Source organism: Parasteatoda tepidariorum, chromosome 2 (assembly GCF_982258835.1).
Source record: "Parasteatoda tepidariorum strain Cologne lab strain chromosome 2, Ptep-v5.0, whole genome shotgun sequence".
Classification (NCBI taxonomy): Eukaryota; Metazoa; Arthropoda; class Arachnida; order Araneae; family Theridiidae; genus Parasteatoda; species Parasteatoda tepidariorum.
Genome location: NC_141756.1, coordinates 6,176,235 through 6,195,209, shown reverse-complemented (window position 1 = coordinate 6,195,209; position 18,975 = coordinate 6,176,235). Strand labels below are relative to the sequence as shown.

Genomic DNA, 18,975 nt, shown 5'->3' with positions numbered 1-18,975 from the left:
ACATCAGCTTAGTTTGGGTGCCATTCTAAGACCATTGCTCTGACATCTTCCCACTTTTTCAAAAGATCTTTAACGGCAGATGTCGGCATTGGTATGCTCTTTCGTTTTCCTTTTGTTCAGAAGGAGACACATTTCGCTGTGTTTCTTGGTGTTCTTCATTCAAAATTTCTTGGAGTTCTTCTGTCGTCAGTTAATCTACATGTCCCATTATGAGCTCTTCTATGTCATCCTCGTTCACCTCCTATTCCAGATCTGTAGCAGTTGTCAAAATTTTATCCATAATTTCAGGGGTGTCTCCCTGATCATCTCCATCACTTTAAACGAAGGATGGACACAGCTTCCGCCAAGCAGAAATCAACTGTCGCTGTGTTACTTCTGACCACGAATGTCAAATTTTTATTTCCTAAACTTTTTTGAAGTCATTGTTGAGGAAAATTGGCTTGCTTCAAAACACCGACGAAACAGCGCGCGAGTGTTCTTGAAAGCCGCAATAACTTCCTGATCCATCGGCTGAATCAGCGAAGTCGTATTTGGAGGTGAAAACTGAACTGTCAGTCAGGGAAAGTCTGTCAACAAATTATCTTCAAGATCCTTTGGATGTCCTGGTGCATTGTCCAATAGCAGCAGTGCTTTCAACGGCAAGTCATTGGTATCAAGGTAGTCCTTGATGCTCGGACAAACTTCAAACAGCCATTCTTTGAAAAGATACTGCTTGACCCATGCCCTCTGATTCGATCTCCACATTGCTGGCAGTTTGTTATTAATTATGGAATTTTTTTTAATGCTCTGGGATTCTCAGAGTGGTAAACGAGAAGTGTTTTAAACTTTATAATAATAATTATTTAATGACCTTTAAATTTAAATTCATTGTTAATTCAAGTTTCATTTAGTTATTATCAGTACTAAGCATGCTTTAAATATCTTATTTTGTGTGCAAAATGATAACAAACGTTTAATAGTACTTTTTTTCAGGCCGAGAAGTGTTCGTTAGAATTCGTTTTGTTCATTATCCGAATATGTGTTCGATGTCCGAACACAAAAAATCTTTCTTGAAAGTGTTCGTTATCCAAATATGTGTTCGTTAACCGAACACAAAAATCTTTCGTGAAAGTGTTCGTTAACCGATTTGTTCGTTAACCGATCTGTTCGTTAACCGATCACCCACTGTATTATAAATGATTATTAAAAACTCATGCAAACATCTAAATGAATGAAAACAAAAATATTACGAAAAATTATAAAAGGACTTATTTATGTAGTAAGACAAATTACAGCTCACATAAAGCAATGGCAAAGAATAAATTTCTTTCTGAAATCAAACTTAGATTTAATTTGGGAGGTCCAACAATCCAGTGTTTTAAAGCCTCAATTCTCTTCCTTTGCTTTACAGGTTTGATACATTTCTAGAAAAAAAAAAATGCATATTTAAATTAGTTCAAACCATAAACTAATAATTACATACATAAATTAAATATCTAGATAATAAATATACTAGTTAAAGAGTAACAGTAGAATTTGAATGATTTTTACATGTCTATCTTGTCATATTTTCTGACATGCCACAGTAGTTTTAGCAAATTCAAAAATTTTTTTTACCAAAATATAAATAAACATTAATTGAAAATTAAACTCTAATAAAAATTATTAAAAAAATTACATTGCATCAAATTTAAATTAAATTGAAAAATATATTTTTATAAGTGCACTCAGTAATTTCATCGTAAATTTTAAGTCTCTTCTATTAGTTTTAAAATATTATGTACTTTATTGAACTTAATACTTTATAAGTGTGTTAATACTTTATTGAACTTATAAAAAAATCATTTCTTACAGGGAGCCAAATTGATGATTTAATAGGCGATGAATTATTGTTTAAAAGTGTAATTTGGTTCATTATTTAATATTTTTAATTAAAAAGTATTACTAATTTTAAATGCTACAAAAAAATTTAGAAGAATTAATTTACAAGTAAACCCTTAAATTGTTAAATAAATTAAAATAATTTTAAATAAACAGTTCAAAGAAATTAAAATTTTAAGAATAACTCATATCTATCCCACAAGATATGAAAATAGTTTATCATCTAATAAAAATGCTAAATAAAAATATGAACTCTGAATCTCTGTCTCTTAAATTTCATAGTAAGAACATTTGTTTCATCAAATTTTTTTTTTGTTTAAAAAATTATTTAAGATTCTTAAAAACATTCCCAGTATTCTGAAACAGAAAATTTTAAAAACATGTCACTTCAAATCACTTTTGTATATTTCGTGAATGATCTCCCAGTTCAACAAATCAGATTTTTCAAACCCTTAAATCTTTTATAATCGAATGGTGAAAAAATGAAATTTTCCGAATCTGTAATTAAATTGTACTTTTATTTGCAAAAGATTACCACTTACCAAAAATTGGCTCATGTTTGCTGATCGGAAAAAGTTCAGTACCTCATCAACAGATATTGGTTCAGTTTTACAAGTAGGAATAAAGGTACCTGAAAAAATAGCTTTTATTTTCAATTGTATTGAATATTTATGAAATAATAACAGATATAAGAAAAGAAATTCATTAAATGACCTTCATTTGAACCTAACTGATCCCATTCTGCTTGAGCAAGTTCGATGTCTTTTCTAGACTGAGATAAATCTAAAAAATGACAAAACAAACTATTTAAATGTTAAAATTAACATAAAGATATATAAAACATTGCACGGACAGTTTTCTTTACATGCATGGTAGATACTATATTCATAAACATTCTTTTGGCAATCAAGAAAGGTACTTAAAAGTTTATATCTCTTTCACTATGAAAGTTACAGTTGTTTAACATATTTGTATTAACATGGTCTGTGAGAAGAATGTTTAAGAAACTAGGGTTAAGCCTAAATCACAAACTCTTCAATATTACAGAAAAAATTCTTTGTATCCCAATACCTTTGATATTCTCATAATAAGAAGAGCCATGCATGTTTCATACTAATCCTCAATTTCACAAAATATTTTTGCTGAAAAAATTTTATTAATTTTTATTATTATAAATTTTCATTTTCACTTTTTTTATTAATTTTAAGATTTATAATTTTATTAATTTTGATTATTTTATTTCTTGATATTTTAAAATTTTTTCCGTCCATCTAATTCTTTCAGGTTATTTTTGAATGATTTAATGAACTATTTTATATTGAAAACAGGCATACAAAAAATTAAAAAAGTTAAAAAAAATTGAGGGTAAATTGTAAAAATAGCAAGGCAAAAAAAGACTAGAAAATTCTTATTATTTTGATACATTATTTTACAATCAAAAGCTCAAAAGTGTGAACGTCCCAATGTGTTAGCATATCTTCTGAGGTTTTACTTGATCAATTAAATTAAAATGTTTACACAGTAGTTCACATTTGTATAAATTCGTCATTCACTTCATTTGAATTAACATACTTAATGATAACTGAGAGCCGTGATAGCTTCCAGTGGTTAAGGTACTAAACTGTTATTGTGAAGGACTAGGGTTCGAACCCCAGTGGCGGCTCGAAGGCCACCCAGTTTTCGATCAATAGGCACCAACTTGTCTGGGAAGTCAAGGCAACCTGTTCGTAATTCTGACCACATTGTTACCATCATACTGTTGGTCATGAAATTGAGGCAACTTAACCTTCATGACCTCTAGGCCTACAATGGGCTTTTAAATGACAGCTGAAGAAATAAATTAAGCCATAACATTATTAAAGGGTTTCTACTTAATATCAGAAAAACAATTCCCTGACTTGTTCAGGTATTTCAGGAAAATTTCAATGTAAATCCAGACCATATTTTATTTACACCATGCAATTTCCCTCAGAAAACTTCGATACATATATATATATATAAACTGCTGTTTGTAGAAAATGCAACACCATGAAGGAATCATCAGAATCAAATGAAATTCGCAGCAAATGTCAATTATAGGATATTATGCAAATTAATAAAGTTTCAGAGCCATCGCGCGTGCGTGGCGCGCGCAGCGCCCTCTGAATTGATGCTGAAAGCGTATAAATAAAGTGCTGTAGCGGGACGTTGAAAATAGTCTATGATTATTTGTTAGTGGCAAACGTTTAGTGAGACCTGAGTATGCCTCCACGACGGAAGAATAAGAAATTCAAGCAACTTACGGAGTTTGAACGAGGGAGGATAATCGGCCTTCGAGAAGGAGGATTTTCCTATCGCGCAATAGCAGCTCGTATGCAGCGGAACAGTTCCACAGTGATGCGAGTTTGGAAGCAGTGGACCGACGAGCACCGAACAACTCGAAAAACAGGCACTGGACGACAGAAGGTGACGTCAGAGCGCGATGATCGACACCTGCTCCGCATGGCGGTGAATGATCGCACAGCTTCCTCCAGGCAGCTGGCAGCACATTGGTCTACTGCTACAGGTGTACAATTGTCGGCTTCGTCAATTCGTCGTCGTCTGCTGCGCCGTGGATTGCGTGCAAGGGTGCCATTATACAGGATTCCCCTCACGGCGGATCATCGACGGCTGCGTCGGCAGTGGGCTCTTGAGCACAGAGACTGGCGAGCTGATTGGCACCAAGTTGTCTTTTCAGATGAATCACGCTTCAATTTGTGGACCCATGATGGCCGTGTTCGTGTTAGACGTTATGCCGGTCAACGCTGCCTTCCTGAGTGTATTATTGAACGACATAGTGGTCGAACACCCGGAGTTATGGTCTGGGGTGCGATTTCGTATCATGGACGATCCAATTTGATACGAATTGAGGGTAATCTCAATAGCAACAGATACGTCCGTGAAGTGCTACAGCCCGAAGTCGTTCCTTTCCTTCAAGGCATCCCTGGAGCTATCTTTCAGCAGGATAATGCACGCCCACATGTTGCGCGGACTGTTAGAGACTTCTGTTCAGCACAACGCATGCAACTTCTTCCTTGGCCTGCTTATTCGCCGGATATGTCGCCTATTGAGCACGTGTGGGATATGGTTGGTCGGCGTCTCACTCGTGATCCGCGTCCTGCAGTTTCCAAAGACGAACTTTGGTTGCGCATACAAGCGATATGGAATTCTCTTCTTCAAGCAGATATTCAACATCTGTTTGACTCCATGCCACGTCGTATAGCAGCACTTATTGCAGCGCGTGGTGGCTGCACCAAATACTGATTTCGGACGCTTAATTTGTTTCTTTTGTTTTGAAAATTTCATCATTTATTTGTATCAGTACAAGTCGTTTCTGCATTAAATTTCATTTGATTCTGATGATTCTTTCATGGTGTTGCATTTTCTACAAACAGCAGTTTATATATATATATATATATATATATATATATTTTAAATCAAATATTAGATTTAGCCAGCAAAAAATCATTGATTGAGGATAGAAACATGGAAAAGTTTCACTAAAAAAATGGAATTTTTACAACAAATAACACAGGCCTGCGATGAAAAAAATACAAGGGGTTTGATAGCTGAACTTAATGTATTTTTTGGTGCTGAAATGGAAAATAATAATGAAAAATGTCCATCACGTCACGTTTTTTAGAAAAATTCAATTTTACTGGAATTTTTATGAACACTTACCATAAAAAAATTTTTGTTTTTGAATTTCTTCCCTTCTTGACTGACCAGCATTCTACTTTGGTCAAATCTACAAAAGTACCCCTCAATCACTACTTCCTGTCACCGTCCCTCTCTCTGTAGCAATCTCTCTCTACCAATAGCGTCGCGAAAATCCTTATCTAGGTCCGCTGACCTCTCAGAAACACTAGCAAGCGTAATAGGGAGTCATTTTAAAGTTTGCTTTTTTCTGTGCGTTTCGTGAAACATGGCTTTGAGTTCAAGACATTGTGAAAATTTCCCAGATGACTTTTGTTATACATGCGGCGAATATAGTGTAGTTAAAAATCGCATGAGGAGCATTTCAGAGTGTGTAAGACAACTTTATCTGGCATATTTTCACGTGAAACTCGGAGATCAGGACAAATCTTGGGTACCTCATAAAGTTTGTGTTCAGTGTCTCAATGATCTACGCTTATGGCATCAAGGAAAGAAGACTGCTTTAAGATTTGGAATTCCTATGACGTGGAGAGAGCCCTAAAACCACTTTGATTGTTATTTTTGTTCCTGCCATGTTCGTGGGTATAACCGAAAAAATCAAAGACTAATATCTAAACCTGGCTCTCGCCCTGAACGAAATAAAATATATCGACCACAGTTAGACCATTTGCGGTGATTTGAACGTTATCTCCATGCTTCTCGGTTAATAAGGGGGATTTATAAAGTACCCATGTTTCATTTGTGAGTGGGACAGCCGTGACAAGACTCAACATTGGGTCAAAAAAGAATGGCCGAAAAGACAAAAACTTAACCACCCAGGCACCAAGAACGTAATTCGAAACAGCTTAGTTGATCCGAAAAGAGTATTGTTACCTCCGCTACATATAAAATTAGGTGTAATGAAGTAGTCTGTCAAGGCTGTTCCAAAAGATGGCAATTGTTTCAAATACCTGTGCAAAAAGTTTTCATTTTTATCCCAAGCTAAGTTGAAAGAAGGAATATTTGTTGGTCCAGATATCCGTAAACTCATGAAGGATAAAGAATTTGAGACTAACATGAGAGAAACGGAAAAAGAAGCGTGGGTTGCTTTCAAAGATGTCGTCAGTGAATTTCTAGCTAATTACAAGGATCCTGATTATAAGGAAGTTGTAATGAAAATGCTGGACAAATTTAAAACGTTGGGTTGCTCCATGAGTGTAAAAATGCATTTCCTTCACTCACATGTCGACTTATTCCCTGAAAATTTAGGAGCAGTTAGCGAAGAACAAGGGGAAAGGTTCCATCAAGATATCAGAGATATTTAGCGCAAACATCAAGGAAGATGGGACAAGAACATGCTCGCTGACTACAGTTGGATGATAGCTCGGGATAAACCTGAGATTAAGCATAAAAGAAGATCATCAAAAATAAGTTTTAGAGGAAGGCGAGATGTACTTAAATAGAAACTTTTCTTATTTTTTTTGTGCTTGTTTTATTTGTTTTGTTTTTTGTTTCAAACTTTCATATACACATACACAATATTTGTTATTCTTTGTTAATCATCAATTTTACGTAAGTTATCTCAATAAAAACAAATTAAAATGGTATGTTGGTGATTTTCTTCTAGAAACTGATGTAAAAAGTTTGAACACAAAGAACTTATTGTTTTTCTCTTGACCAGAGGTGACTTCTGCTGTCTGGTAACAGTATTTTTTATTCATTTTAACCTATAAAAAATTAGCTGATAGCTCACAAATCAATTTTCTTTCACAAGATTAAATTTTACATAGATCAAAATGAATGAAGAGAACAGTTACCGGATAGTGCATGTAAAATTATTTGAGAGAATTCCTTTCCAAATAGGATTTTAGTAAAAACATTAATATCGATTTTATTAAAAATCCTGATGTGATTGGGGAAAATGAAGGTCATTTTCGAAATCAGCACATCAAATAACATATAAATCAATAATAACTTGTCTTGTATTTTTCAAAAAGTTCAATTTCGCAGGCTTGTGTAATTGTAATAGACATCAGAATTAATTAAATTGAATCTCAATAACTGATTACTGTTACTGACACTTTTAAAACTGGTTATTTTCCAGGTCTTTGTAAAAAAAAATCTAACTTTCCCTGCTCTTTAGAGTCAAAATAAAATTCTCTGACAATTCTAGGTTTTTCCTGACCCGTGGGAGTCCTAAGACTTCAGAAAACATTTTGTAAAAGATATAAAACAAAAAATCAACAAGAATTACCAACAATTTCCTTGTGCTTGAAAATAGCAGGTTTATTTCCAAATGTGATAATATGCTGCATGGAAGGAAAAAAATTAATTTAATCATAGGAAAATGATATTTAAATAAAACAAAATTTACTTTAAAGCAATGGACAAACATTTCACGGATTACAAAACCTATTATTTTAATAACTATTATCAGTAGGACACTTGTTGGCTGAGTGGTAACGCTTCGGACTCCTGTGCCACAGGTCTGAGGTTCTATCCTCCAAACAGGGCAAGCTTCATTCAGCCTTTCATACCTTAAATAAGTCAATCAAATGAGTATCAAGCATGCTTGCCATGGGGGTTCTACGCTCGGATGACCACACATCCCGAAAATCTGCTCCTGCACCTCAGAGCTCAAGGTCAAGAAAATTGGGATGGTGGCAATAGCCTTTGGCCTTCATTGAACTGTTACACCACTGAGTTTAGTTTATATAAATAGATGTGAATATAAAATTTGAAAATTCCATTGAATAGGAAATAAAAAAAAAAGAAACAGGGTAAATTTAGAAAATGAGGTAGGAAGAAAATTATACAAATCAATTATGTACAAAACTAAGTCAACACTCTACAAAATCTTTGTAAGCCTGATTCACTGATTATTAAAAAAATAGTGTGAAAAATTAAATGGAAATTTTTAATTTAAGTTAAAATAAGTTCTAGCAATATATTTTGATATTTATCGATAACCTTTTTGGTAATGGTTTTCTTGACAACTGGTACAAAAATTTTTTAAAAAAATAATAAATTAGACATTGAAAAGGAACTACTTTGTTACCAGTACACACTTTTTTTTTTCTTCTTCGCCAACCAGATTTGGCACATTTTGATTAGTGCCAATTTCCCGACCTCCCAGAACAACATCAAAAATTTAAACCCTATAAAATTATAATTTCACATATTTTTTTTAACATAAAACTGCATTTTATACGTGAAAAATAGCAAAGACCTATATAGCAACTCTCAGCCCCTAGGCTGCAGTTTCGCCACGAATAGCACCAGTTTCTTGCCGAAAATAGTGCAGACCCATACCAAATCTAAACTCCTAGACAACAGTTTCGTTATCCGTGTGCCCCCTGTTAATAATATACGGATTAAATGTATTCCAGGCAGTATCACATAATAACCTTAGAAAAACATCTGTGTAGGAAATGTGGAGCAAATGTATTCCGAGCAGCAACTTTAAGAAATCTTCAGTGTCGGTTAAATTGTAAATATTAATAAAAGAAAAATATTGCAGATATGTACCAAATTATTTCCTCCAGCAACATTTCTGTTACTGCTGGGTATAAAATTATATAACAAAATAAGAAAATCCTACAAAATATAAATACATAAAAACTCACATGTAAACTATAATTCCATTCATAAATCTTCAAATAAACATCTGTCTTCATTATTTTGTATCACTAAAACCATTTTTTTTTTTTTTCAGAAAATTTAACTTGCAACGCTACAATTTTTGCACCCTTACTCATAAATTATGCAAATCAACAACAAAAATACCAATGTTCACAACAACGAGTTTAAATCCAAATGGATTTACAAAATGCAATAAGAACCACGTAAACATTCAACCCGCACAAAAATAAAAAATTAGCAATTCTGAAAATATTTTCTTCATTCAAAATTCGAATAACTTGAATTCTGCAGAAAATATTACGTATCTTACTGAAACTCTAATGAATCTTTCTTGCATCCTCAAACAATCTCCCATCCCTTTACACAAATCTGTCATTATATCAACACAACTTTGATTACATCATCATTCACTTCAATGATCACCATCTGCAACTATATGTTTATGATTCCTCCAACCTACTTTCAAATTGAAACCAGATTATCATCACTCAACTTTGCAATAATTTTTTTTTTCAAAGATAGATGCATATTAATAACAAGTCTGTACCTTAAATTAACTTCGATAATTTTTTTAGAAAAAATAATAAAGCATCATAAAAATTTAAATTTAGTAGTAGTACTTTAAAGGAAAAATATCATGCCAAGGTAACACATACAGTGTTTTAGTATTCTGGGGCTTTAAAAATTATGCCAAATATAGAGTAAAAATTTAAACAATTTAAGTCAAAATCCAGCAATACCTAAAGTGAATAATAACGAGTAACAAATCCTATCTTCATAAGTCTTTTAATTTATCATTATTAAATCTTTAATAAATCTCTTCATTTTATTAAGATTATTTTTTCAAATTTATAAATAAGATAATGTGATATTAATCATGGTAAATTAACTACAGTGAAACCTCCAAGAAAGATCACCTCTGTGTAGTGGCTTCATATATTTATGAACGCATGCGGAAGGCAGGGAATTTTTTTCATAGAATTTGTATTAAAGAAAACCTTTAGGAGAGAAAATCGAAACCTCTCCCAGAGACCAGGCAAACCTCTGCAGGTCACATAAGGAAACACAAAAATAGCAAAATAAAAAATGCTAACAAAACAATTAAGCAGATTCAAATGTATTCAAAATATTTGTGAGTGGCTCTTATTTAGAGAGCTTTTTTTGGCAATCTCTGAAAGAGATTGACAACCTCATGTTGCAGTTCGGGTGCATTAAAGACCATGCTATCACTGATCTATCTATTTTTAAAGCTAGAACTTAAATTAGAAAAAAAAAAATATTTTAGAAAAAAAAACTAACGACTCATTTTATAAAGTAAACTAAATTTTTTGATACAAAATTAAATGCAAACTTAAACATTTATAATAGTTCTATCAATTATATTTGGTAAATTTATTTTTACACATATGTGTTTTTACACATATTTATTTTTACAAATATATACAGGGTATCTGCTACATTTTAGATTTTCAAATTCATGACTTTTCATGATTTTCCATGACTAATTCCTAGAATTTTTCATGACTTAACGAAGTTGCTATTTTCTCCAACAAAAACGCAACAATAAATTAAAAAAGCATTATAATCACATTATTCGAAACAGGCATAACCAAAACTATTATACTTTTCATATTTATATATTTTAAACTTAAAAAACAGAGGAAGGAAAGAGTTGAAACAATAAAATAGCTGAAAAAAATACAAAAGCAAAAAAAAAATTTTTCTGCAGAATTATATTCTAAAGATACTTTTCTTGTTCATCAGAAAGGAAAGAAATACTCCTGATTTTTCTGTTCATTTCGAAATAAAAAAAATTTGCCAATAACTGGTTTGCTTCAAGTAGAATTTTAAATTGATAAAATTTAAAAAAAAATAATAATAAAAATTCTTAAATCACAGAAGAGAGTTTAAAGGATAATTCGCTCAAGAAATGATATTTTTTCTTTCATTTTTTGAAAGAACACCATAATTTTTAAAGAACATGATAAAATCATTTTATATTCAAATAAAATATGACTGAGTGGTGATTTTGTTAGAAATTCAGATATTTGGAACAGGATGAAATTGGGGGGAGGGAGATTCTATTTTAAAAATTAGATTTTTCGGAGACCTAAATCCATGACTTTCCATGATTTTTTTTTAAAAATTGTAAAAATCATGACCTTTCATGACAAATTTTGTTCAATTACCGAAATTCATGACTTTCTATGATTTTTCATGACTTTCCAGGTGCGCGGATACCCTGTCTATAGTTATATCAGTAGAGGTCATTTTTATTGAAGCTAAATTTTATTCATCGATTCGGTTCTCATGATGCCAAAACGGGTGGCATTTCCACACCAAGAAAATGACATTACTGAGTAAAATTAAAATCGGTAGCGAAAAATCGTGTATATCTTCATGTGAAGTCAATTGAGCTAACCACTAAGTGATCACTCCCTAGAGGTTTTTCAGTTACAGTATGTAATTGTCTAAATATATAATTGAGTGATAAGTTCCTTCAGTGAATATGTTATTCATCAAATACATTACAATTTTTCAGTCTAAAGTTATTCTTATTAAAGTAACAACAACTTGTTAACATGTTTCTTTTAGCTTAGATAATATTAGCTCCCCTTATGATGGTTTTAAGATGAGCTTAACATGAAATTAGCTCTTCAAAGAAAACATAAAACTATAGAACTAAGCTATTAGGGCAACACATTGAAAAAGTAAACTCGAAACAAGTAAAATGAAAAGTGAACGTAAAGTTTAGAATGCCCCATAATGAAAAAGTAAATTTTGCTATTTGCCAACTTATTGGTATAAGCACAACTAATGGCAAAATCATGAAATTTCAGAAAATAATTTAAAAGAAAAATTCACTAAATTTAAATTTGCTGAAACGAAAATACTGATTAAATTTTACCTCATCTTTAACAGCTGCTGTTTCATCACCTTCATCGATCGCGTCTAAGTGCATAACTAAAAAACTTTTAAGAAAAAATAAAAATTATTAATCACAGAAACTTTACTGATATTTGAAAAAAAATTTTTTTAGAGAGTATAAAAGTCATTTTCAAAATGTTAAATAGTTATTGCATTCAATTACATCATTAATTGTCATTCCATTAAAACAATTTTCAGCTTAACAACAGCTCCTCAAATCTAATTAAATGTAAACAAATCGAAATATCAGTTAAAATCATGAGCAAGAAAAATTAAGTGGGACACTCTTCCGTTTTCTCTACCCCACATACTCCATACTCTTTGTTATTTAATCGGATCTTTAGCAGAACAAAAATAAGTAACCGATAACTTTGAGTGATATGTTACTTTTTTCCCACCACAGCTGAGAAAAAAGAAAAGGGTTCAAACCTGCTAAAATATTTGAAATTGCTAAATATATTGAAATATTTCAACGAAATACTTGAGAAAAATTGAAATGTTCTAATTAGTAATATTACTAAGTAATTAGTAATATTACTAAGTATTAGTAATAGTACTTGCATTTGCACAATCCATCATTTGGTTGTTGCTGTTGTTAATTTACGTCGCACTGGAGCTGCACAATGGGCTATTGGCGACGGTCTGGGAAACATCCCGGAGGATGATCCGAAGACATGCCATCACAATTTTGATCCTCTGCGGAGGGGATGGCACCCCCGCTTCGGTAGCCCGACGACCTGCGCGCGAAGTCAAGCACTTTATGGTAGCACAGTTTAACGAAGACCAATACCGCACACCCTTGGTCCCTACGCAGACTGATCCAAGTGGTCACCCACCCTCACACTGACCGCAGCCAGCGATGCTTGACTTCGGTGATCTGCTGGGAACCGTGTCTTAACGATCAGTCCACTGCGGGACTCCATCATTTGAGAGCAAAGCAAATACAATTTTTCGATTTGGTTAAAATAGATAAGAAATTAATTAGGTACACTCTGTTGGAACAGAAAAAGTATATGTTCCTTATATTTCAGCAGACGTGTATATAAGTTCATTTCTTGTAAATTTGATGGTGCATTATATTCTCTATATATTTCCTTTAAAATTAAATTTGATCCTAATAAATGTTTTATATTTTCAGCCAAAATACATGTATTTTGGAACGATAATTTGCTGTAGTAGCAAACAAATTACTTAGTTCTAAATGCTAATTGTGAGGAAAACTAAGAAAGAAAGAAAATGAAGTAAAAACTGTAAAGATGAAGCACTCAACTGCCATGTCGATTTTTCAAGTACAGCTATCACAATTTAAGAAAAAAAAATTCCGATTAAATTCAGTTGTTTACTGCTTAATTTTATCAAGAATGTTCCAAAAATTAGCGAATGATTATAGAAGGCTATTATTGTTTTAAGCAAGATAATACAAATTCCATAAGTGATTACTTTTTACCACGAATCATCACTTTCTTGACAATGCAATAAATTTATTTAAGTGAAACTATTTGGTTAGTATAAAATGGTAGTTCTTTGATCCCCTTTTGTTACACTTTATTATGCACCTTTCATCATCTGTCCCGCAGGTGCTATATTACATTAATATATGCAAGAGGTTCAGACACAAAAAAAAAAAATTAATAGATTATGTTTCAAATTTTATTTTTAAATTTTAACTATGTTTTAATAACATTTGTGAATATAACAATAATATTAATAGAATGTGTATATTAGTAGAATGTTTTCTTTCCACTTATCACAATCTGTCCTAATTTTACAAGCCCTTTCCTCCTCTCTATGCACGACATCATTTGTGGACGGTCACAAAACAAATTATATACACATAATTTTAAAAAATAATCAAGCTCTATTTAAAAGGAATTTAAATTGCTTTTGCGATATATTAGTAATATACATTGTTTTAAATAAGTATTAATTTTTGCGCAATTACTGCAACTTTGGCACACTATGAAATATAAAAGTAATTGTTCAATTGTAAACATCAAAATATTGAAGTTTAATTTGTATAAAACCTAATTTACACATTACCTAAATGTGCCCCATGTTTTTCATGTATTGTTTTTTTCCCATCCACAAATAAAACATCAGATATATTTCTGCTACATCGAAAAGAAACATAAAATAGCTATTTTATCTTTCACCTGTGGATTGGGTATTAAAAAACTGCAAGATAATTTTCATGCAATCTGTAAATTTACTTGAATACTCACAGCTCAAAATTTAAATTAATAATAATAATTAAATATTAAGGGAAACTCATTGCTTGGAAAAAAAGTTTTCGTATAAAAAAATTCGCAATAAATAAATAAATTGTAAAAAAAACAAACATCAATAAACAAATTAGGCTTTAAAAACAGTTTATTGACTTATACTACAATAAAAGTTCTGATGTACAGAGCTGTATACATACAATACTAAATAAGAGATATTCAATATTTACAAAGTTAAAATAATATATTTCAAAGAAACATTCAAATTATTGTAGTTTTATTAAACTACAATGATTCATATAAGGAATATGTTATCAAAATTGCTACTCGCATATTTAAATAAAAGAAATTTGCTTCTTTATTGAATAAAAACATATACATGAATATTCCAGAAAATCATAAATCATGTAATCAAAATTGCTACTTGCATATTTAAATAAAAGAAATTTGCTTCTTTATTGAACAAAAACACATACATGAATATTCCAGAAAATCATTAATGATAATTTTCAAAAAATATTAATATTATTTAGAGTTTTGGTTACATTAAAATGAGCACAGATTTCATAATTTGAAAGAACAGTGATTATTTTGACCCAATAGAATTACAAAAATGATAGATTAACTTTGAGATATAATACAATTCCATAATTATTTTAATAAATTTGATGACATAAATATTTTATTTCTTTAAACAAAACATATTTTACATTTAAAAATAAGAAAAAAAGTTTTTTTGAAATAAAAAATAAAGTAAAATTTAAAATTTATTTAATTTAAGAAATAAAATTTAAATGAAATAATATTTATATATGACGCAAAGCAGTGGAATCATCATGCTTTTAATAAAAAAATTTTTCTCTTATATTAAAGCTTGTACAATAAGCAAGATGATTTTGCTAGTAGTAAAGTATTTTAAAACTAATTTTAACATTGTAAATTAAATTTCAGTATCATAGAATAAGAATAAGCAAAGCCGAAAAAAGGAGAGAAAAAATTAAAATCCCCAATTGAATAGAAAATTATAAGCGGTAAATTTTAGATAGATTTGTGCAGCTTTTATATGCAAAAAACTGTCCTACAAATCAAAGTAAGGTTAAGCGCATAAAATTAAGTTCAATCTGCAATTAAATATGCCAAAGGAAGGAGCTGCCTTTAATTACTATAAAAAATCATTACAAAAAAAGTTAAAAAATTTTTGATATATATGCTATACATGCAGTGATCTCTAATGTTTAAGATTCCAAGATAATGGTGCATATTCTCATTCATAAACAGTTTTATTTCCCCCATTTTATTCACCAGATCAATTAATAATAATTAAAAAAAACAATGTTCATAGATACTATAAAACAACATAGAAAACATTATAATTTCAATAACATTTTTACGTAATCCTCAATTAAATTATTTCCAATCAATCCAATCCTCAAATAAATCATTTTTTTATATCCTTTATAATTAAAAAAAAATCATCTATTTTATTTACATTTACAGTACTGCAAAATAAACGTATACATTAAAGAGAAATCCAATTTTACAAGATAAAATTACTGTACATAAAATTTAAATTATTGAAGACATAATTTGGATATCCAAAAATACAATGTAAAAAAAATATACAAAAATCTGCCAGGAAAGTATGAAATTATAATTGAGATCACTTTAATATAATAGGAGTTATCACAATATTAGAAATATAATGAATATAATCTCAATTTTCATAATTACTGAAAAGTAGAAAATATTGCACAATTTTATAATCACTATTCATCAGAGTAAATAGCATGCTGTATAGTATTAAACGTTATTTTTTATATATAAAATAAGTAAAATCAAGCAGACAATAACAATTTTATCTTTTTGAACTTTTTATATTAAGATAAAGTGTTCCTACTTAATTAAAATAACACAAATAAACCATTATTATTATTTTTATTTGAAGCAAGGCTTGTAAGAATTGAAAAACGAATCATTGCAATGCTAAGTTAGAATAAAACACATAAAAAAATTGAGGTAATTAGGATACAAAAATAATTAAAGAAATCAAGATATTAAAAAACAAAGGTTTTGAAGAATTCAAGTATTAAAATTTTTTGGTTCGTATGTTTATTACATGAACCATACACCCCCGGTACATGAACAGTACAAATAAGAAAGATTTAATTTTAATTCTATCGGATATCAAAAGACCAAAATTATGTTTCGTGTATAAGTTATAATAAAATATGTTTCCTAGTTTATCAACTAATATTAAATATAAATCTTTTTCTCCTTACAGATTTTATTTTTAATTTACCTATATGCAGAGGGAATTTTTCAAAATTTAATAACGATTGCATCCATATAAAACTAAATGCTATAGATACAAGCCGTATACACTAAAAACTAATTAATTACATTTTATTTTTAGATGATAATTTTAGAACTTTTAATGTTGATAATTCTCACGACTTTCAATATAGAGTTTATAAGTTTAAAGATCAAGAATAGTTTTGTAACGAAATATTAACACTGTTATCTATTTCATTAAATTTTTTATTTCTTTATATTTTTATAATTGATGTATTTCAAAACATGATAACAATCAAAACACATTTGCACACCAAAAGTTAATATTTAAAAAAAACAAATATCAGTCACACATAATTGATTTTATTGAACTTACGTTTAATTATTTACACCCTAATATTTAAGGTTTGGTATTCAAACATTAACTTCTTTTGATAAACAATTACGTATTTCCTCTATTTTTTGAAGTTCTATTCAATTAATTTTTTATTAGCTAGAGAACTCTTGCTCACAAATTGAAAATCATTAAGATGTATAGCAAAATATCTACTGCTATACCCAGAATATTAAAATTTCTTTAATAATTATGAATAAGAAAATTATTTTAGTTAGAAATAAATGATTTGATTAGAACAATGAAATCACATGCTAAATGTATAATTATGTTCTTTACTCTTCTTTAAAATTCAACTTTTAGATGAAAAAAATATTTTAAAAGTAACCACCTTATTCATTAATTCCCTGTAAATAAGATTAGAAAATTATTTTTGAAACTTATTATTTTGGAAACTATTTACAATGTCTGACAATGGTCAGGTTGAACTATTTAGTAGTGCTTTTATTGCAAGAGCTTTGAATTATATGTACCATAGAAAACTTATCTGAAAAAGCTGATAGAAATATAATAAAATAACTAAAGTGACACAGGAAAATTAAAAATTTCTAAAATATAAATAAAACACCGATTAAAACTAGTTAATAACTTTAGCCATTAACGTTTCATTTTGAAGCATAAATAGCCAAAAGCAAAATTTTGTTTTTTTAAAAAAAAGAGAACAAAAAAAAGACAGGCAACATATTTAATTTTAAATAATCTAAAGCAAGTAATGTATCACAGTTTATATAGTGTTGTTTTCAATGAAACTATTGAACCTGTACACTATTTTTCACACAAGTTTTACATTCATATAATCTTGAATGAAATTCATAGATTTTACAAAAATACTAAGATTTGGCTCAGAGAAAGCGTAAAACCTATTTTGTGATGTCTTACTTTATATAAATATGTCAGACAGCTCTAATATATTTTTTTGACATAATAGAAAAATAAGTGCTTAACATATAAGGAATAATAGTAATATTTCCCAGAAGTGACTTAAAACTTTTCATGCAAAATCCATTTTAAGTTTTTCATTAAAAAAATTTACAAAGTGTTCTATCTATTTTATACACATTTACCAGTTACACATTTAGAAACAATTCTAAGAATCTTCGAGTATATTCACAACAGAATAGGGTAATATTTCCAGATCAGTACCTGTTTATACTAACTATTACTATCAAAGGATTTTTGAACTCGCAAAAAAATTATAAATAGTATATAGTGGTGTACTCTGCTATGGCTCAGAGATAAACACTTTCATTTTGTTACTTCTGTGATGTTTTTTGATAAGTTTCTCGTGTGCTATTTATCAGTTGTCAGTGAATATTTTTGTGCAGATACTGAGATGAAAATTTTACCCTAACTAAAGCTATACATAATGTATAAAGGAAATACTTTTAAGTTAATATAGGGGGGCACAGTTATTTTGGAAGAGAGCAGTGATAAAAAATGGCCTTGGGAGCCGCAATGAATTATATTTCTACATCAATTGATAATAATGCAATTTTTTTTTCTAAGTGTAATAAGAACAGTATCAATTTGTTTTAAAAATAAGACGAAGTAGTTGTGCAAGATTTTTGAAGAAAAAAAAAATCATTTCCAGTTTTTCTTTACTGTGTTTTAATAAAATTATAGCAAGCTTCCAACTTTCTCTGAAGTAAAATTTTATTTACTTCTTGTCTCTTAAAATATAATAGATTTATTAATTGTTTTTACAAAAATATGTGAAACACACTTGTTTTAAAAAAAAATTTTCTTTAGAAAAAATTTTAATGTTGAAAGTTTTAAATCTTCTTACACTTGGAATTAGAACCACTACGTTGTTGAATTTCAATGTTAAAATTTCGGCGTTTTTTTAAAAAAATTTTATTACTTTTTTTAATTGTAAGGACATACATTGTCTGTTCTAGGGTTAAACTTTGTGCACCCCTAAATTAACAGAAGATTAAAATACTTTAATGTTTCTGATCTTTAGAGAGGAATGAAAACCCATCG

At 29.7% G+C, this 18,975-nt stretch overlaps 1 protein-coding gene across 3 annotated transcripts in view; it reads right to left on the bottom strand.

Annotated features, from left to right (window-relative positions):
- Positions 1 to 12,399, bottom strand: part of LOC107442214 (ELMO domain-containing protein 3) — a 31,168-nt gene extending 18,769 nt beyond the window's left edge. Inside the window, exons 1-6 of one of the 3 annotated variants that reach the window (XM_043056062.3) lie at positions 12,248 to 12,399; positions 12,065 to 12,128; positions 7,769 to 7,823; positions 2,575 to 2,643; positions 2,403 to 2,491; positions 1,280 to 1,403 (exon numbers count right to left, since the gene is read on the bottom strand). In XM_043056062.3, the coding sequence (XP_042911996.1) occupies positions 1,280 to 1,403; positions 2,403 to 2,491; positions 2,575 to 2,643; positions 7,769 to 7,823; positions 12,065 to 12,128; positions 12,248 to 12,252 (406 nt within the window). In that variant the 5' untranslated portion in view covers positions 12,253 to 12,399. The remainder of the gene's footprint in view (positions 1 to 1,279; positions 1,404 to 2,402; positions 2,492 to 2,574; positions 2,644 to 7,768; positions 7,824 to 12,064; positions 12,129 to 12,247) is intronic. The other 2 variants (XM_016055711.4, XM_043056061.3) reach the window with 2 other exon arrangements.
- Positions 12,400 to 18,975: the final 6,576 nt, after the last annotated feature.